The 3435-nt window shown below is 55.6% G+C and overlaps 1 protein-coding gene across 1 annotated transcript in view; it reads left to right on the top strand.

Moving 5' to 3' along the window:
* The first annotated feature begins 2707 nt into the window (after nt 1-2707).
* MDGA2 (MAM domain containing glycosylphosphatidylinositol anchor 2) overlaps nt 2708-3435 on the top strand; it is an 803556-nt gene continuing 802828 nt past the window's right edge. Inside the window, exon 1 of the mRNA XM_024757993.1 lies at nt 2708-2987. Coding sequence (XP_024613761.1) covers nt 2708-2987 — 280 coding nt within the window. The remainder of the gene's footprint in view (nt 2988-3435) is intronic.

Here is a 3435-nt window from a genome sequence, read left to right as displayed (position 1 = left end):
CTCTAAGTTCTCTACAAGCTCCAAATATTTTATTCAGGAATGCTGAGGGCTCCATGGGTGTTTGGTCCTTACCTAGGCAGAGGTGTGCATTCCATGGAAAAGAAAGGCCCTGAACTCCTGAAGCGTAAGTCCTAATGTGGCAGGTTAAGCACAGTAATCCCTCTTAGAGATACTGACTTAGTCTGGGTTACTTTGTTAAAGTGATACACTGACTTTTTAGGATAATAAAATATTTCAGTGCAGAGTCCTGAAATCACTCAAAGAGCCTACGCTTCCATAAATAAAAGTCAAAAAAGGACAGTACAAATATACAGGTGAAGTAGTATCTCAGAACATGAGTGGCCAAAATCTGGAAGTGCCTCATGGACAAGACACATTCTGAGCTGCCATCTGAGAGAGGAGTTGCACTTTACTGCTCCTTGAAGCTGCTGTGCTGCTGTATGCAGGAATTATCTCCTTTTAAAAGACTAATTTCCTGAAACATAACACAATTCCCCTCACAGCTGACCAGTGAGTGAACTTCACTCATTCTCCTTCAGAAATAACACATTGAGTTTTGCTTCTACAGTGATACTTAATTCCATCTACTATGTGAAAGTGGCATTTCATAAAGAAGCGCTCCTCAACGCTGAGGCATCCTTTGCCCTGAGGCAACCTTCTCAACATTGGTCCTCTTACCTTGTAAACCCTGAGCGTAAGCAGTAGATCACACCCTGTAAAAATAATATGCATAATTCACTTAAGTGAGGAAAAGGACCTTGGTGGAAACAATGGGGGCTATTCATTTCCTAGTGCTCCGAGGTAACACCACCCCCTCCTGCCCCTCCTAGCCGTAGCAGAGGGAAAGGGACCTGCAGTGTGTTATACCAGTCTATTATAGGAGCAGATAAATGAATACTATGCTCCAGATTTTCTATAGCAATTACTTTTTTTAACACATGTATAAATGCACGTTTTTAGCTATTTTAACCACTTCCCTATCCATATGTTGTTTGAAGAGTGAAGAACATATTCGACAAAGTGGATTGAGCGCAGGAAGCACTAATTTTTGTGGCTACAGAGACAAATCAGAAACCGCTACTTATATTACCAGTTTTCTCCTATAAATCTTCGGAGGACTATTTCTACACTAGTTCCAATGTAAATTATAGATGCTTTGCATTTTCTAATCCTTTTGTAACTATGAATTTCTTAAGCTCCTCGAGAGCCTCTGTCACAAAAGAGAAAAGATTTTCAAAGCGGTTAACTTTAGTAGGAGACATTGCATATTAAATATACTAAGCTCTGAACTCTTAGTGTTTTGCCCCTAGAGCCTTCACTGCTGTGATGACCATATTTCCATTTAAAAGGACAGAAATGGGGAAGAAACGATGCTGTTTCCAAGTGCTGTGGCCGGTTCTGCCCTCTAGTCAAGCGGAACGGATCCTGGGAGACCCTGGTGGGCGGGGAGGGGATGGTGTGTCCTGTAATTACCCGGGATCTAAGGTGGTAGCTGGCCCTTCCGCGTGCAAACGCCAACAGCGGCATCGGAAACGATAACCGGTGTCCAAGGACGCGCAGCTCCGGGAGGTTGGGGGGACGGGGGGCTCGCGGGGAAGGCTGAAGGCTGGAGGCCGGATGCCGTCGGCCTCGCGGAGCCTCTCTGCACTGTCCATACTGATGGGTTCCACGTCTGACACAGGAAGGCAGAGTGAGGAGGAGGCGCGGAGGCAGGCGACTGAGCCGCGCACCCGGCTTTGACGTCGCCCAGCTGCGGCTAGAAGCTCGCGCTCTCAGCACGTAGCGCACAACGTGACCACACACAGCCTTCCTCTCCAGCAGCCCGGCAGCTCGGCAGCCCCACAGCCCCACTCTCGGCTTCGCCCTCCTCCTCCTTTCCGCCTCCGCTGCGCGCACCCCCGCGCACACCCAGGGATTCCGGCCGGCGTCTAGCCCTCGGCGCTTCGCCGCCCGGCCCGGGCACCTCCGCCGCAGCTGGAGCCCGAACGGCGGCCACGCAGCCGGTGTCCTTCTCAGGCGGCCGCTCCCGCGTTCATCTCCGGATGCCAGCACTACGTTAGCCCAGGCGGGGAACCCCTTCTGCGGCGCCCTCCTCTAAACTCCCGCCTGTCCCGGCCGCCCCCACCCCTCCACCTGGCGGGGGCAGCGCGGAAGCGAAGAAGACGCGCGCGGTGCCGGTGGGCACGCGTAGACGTGTGTGCGATCCTCTCTCTGCATGGCATTCTCCGTCTCCTGCAAGTGACGGTGCCTGGACTCCGCTTTCGGCTCCCGGAATTGGTGCGGCCGGTCTGAGCCCCCTCTTCGCTGGCGTGGCGCTAAAGGCTATTTTGGAGAACGGTGGAGGTGGCCGCGGCGGCGGCGGCGGCGGCGGCGGCGGCGGCGGCGGCTGAGGCTGGTGCCCGAGAAAGCTCCAGACTCACACTCTGCGCCCTGTCCGTCCCTTCCTCGCCAGCACCCGCCGCCGGCCCAGCGCGCCGCCGCCGCCGCCGCCGCCGCCGCAGCAGCAGCTGCGAAGACTCCAGTCCGCTCTGCTGAAGAACACTTCGCCTCACGGCTTCGCTTCCCATCACGCCCCCTGCTCCTCCCCGGCGTCTGCGATTTTCCCAGGCGCCCAGTGTGAGTGAGGCGTGCGTGTGAGTCTCTGTCAGGGTATTGTGTTGTGGGAGAGAGAGAGAGAGAGAGTGTGTGTGTGTGTGTGTGTGTGTGTATGAGTGTGGGGTGTGCGGGGCTCCTGCGCTCCGCTCACGGCCGCCGCCGGGGAAAGACAGACGGACTGCGCTTCCCCCTTCCGCGAGCGGTTCCCGGGCACCTCGGCTCGGCTGGGGAGCGAGCGGAGCGCGCCCGGCTGGCCGCCGGCCTCCAGAAGGTCCCGCTGCGTCCGCCCTGGGCTGGATATGTTCATGTTCACGTGAAGATGGATTTAGTGTACGGTCTCGTGTGGCTGCTGACAGTCCTCCTGGAGGGGATCTCTGGCCAAGGAGTGTACGGTGAGTGGAATCGCGACGCTATTGTGACCTTGCGATTCTTAGGGAAGATAGGCTGGTGAGCGAAAATGCACGACTCGCGCCGTTCCGGGGCCCCTCCCGGCGTGGCTTTTGATTTCCACTTCATCACGTTATTGGGAGCGATAAGGAGGCGGCGAGCGCGCTGCGAATCGGGCTGCGAGCCGCTCTCCCAGCGCCTCGGCTCGGGCTCGGAGTTGGGTCGAGCCGGCAGCCCAGCACTCGTGCGAATAAGTGGCTTTGTACTTGATTTATCCTCTCTGGGGACCCGAGCTCTAGCAGTCTTTGATTTAATAATGATTTGGCTCCTTGCATGCCTTGGTGTCGGTGCCGCGGTTTCCTCCAAAGGGAAGCTTCGAATGTGACCCCAGTGAGCTCCGCATTCTTCTCCGCCCCGTGTCTCAGCCTTCTCTTTTCCTTTTCCTTTTTTTTT

This window comes from Neophocaena asiaeorientalis, unplaced genomic scaffold (assembly GCF_003031525.2).
Source record: "Neophocaena asiaeorientalis asiaeorientalis breed wild unplaced genomic scaffold, Neophocaena_asiaeorientalis_V1.1 scaffold464, whole genome shotgun sequence".
In the NCBI taxonomy this organism is placed as follows: Eukaryota; Metazoa; Chordata; class Mammalia; order Artiodactyla; family Phocoenidae; genus Neophocaena; species Neophocaena asiaeorientalis.
The sequence above is the reverse complement of the archived record's forward strand: the minus strand, read 5'-3'. Positions and strand labels throughout refer to the sequence as shown.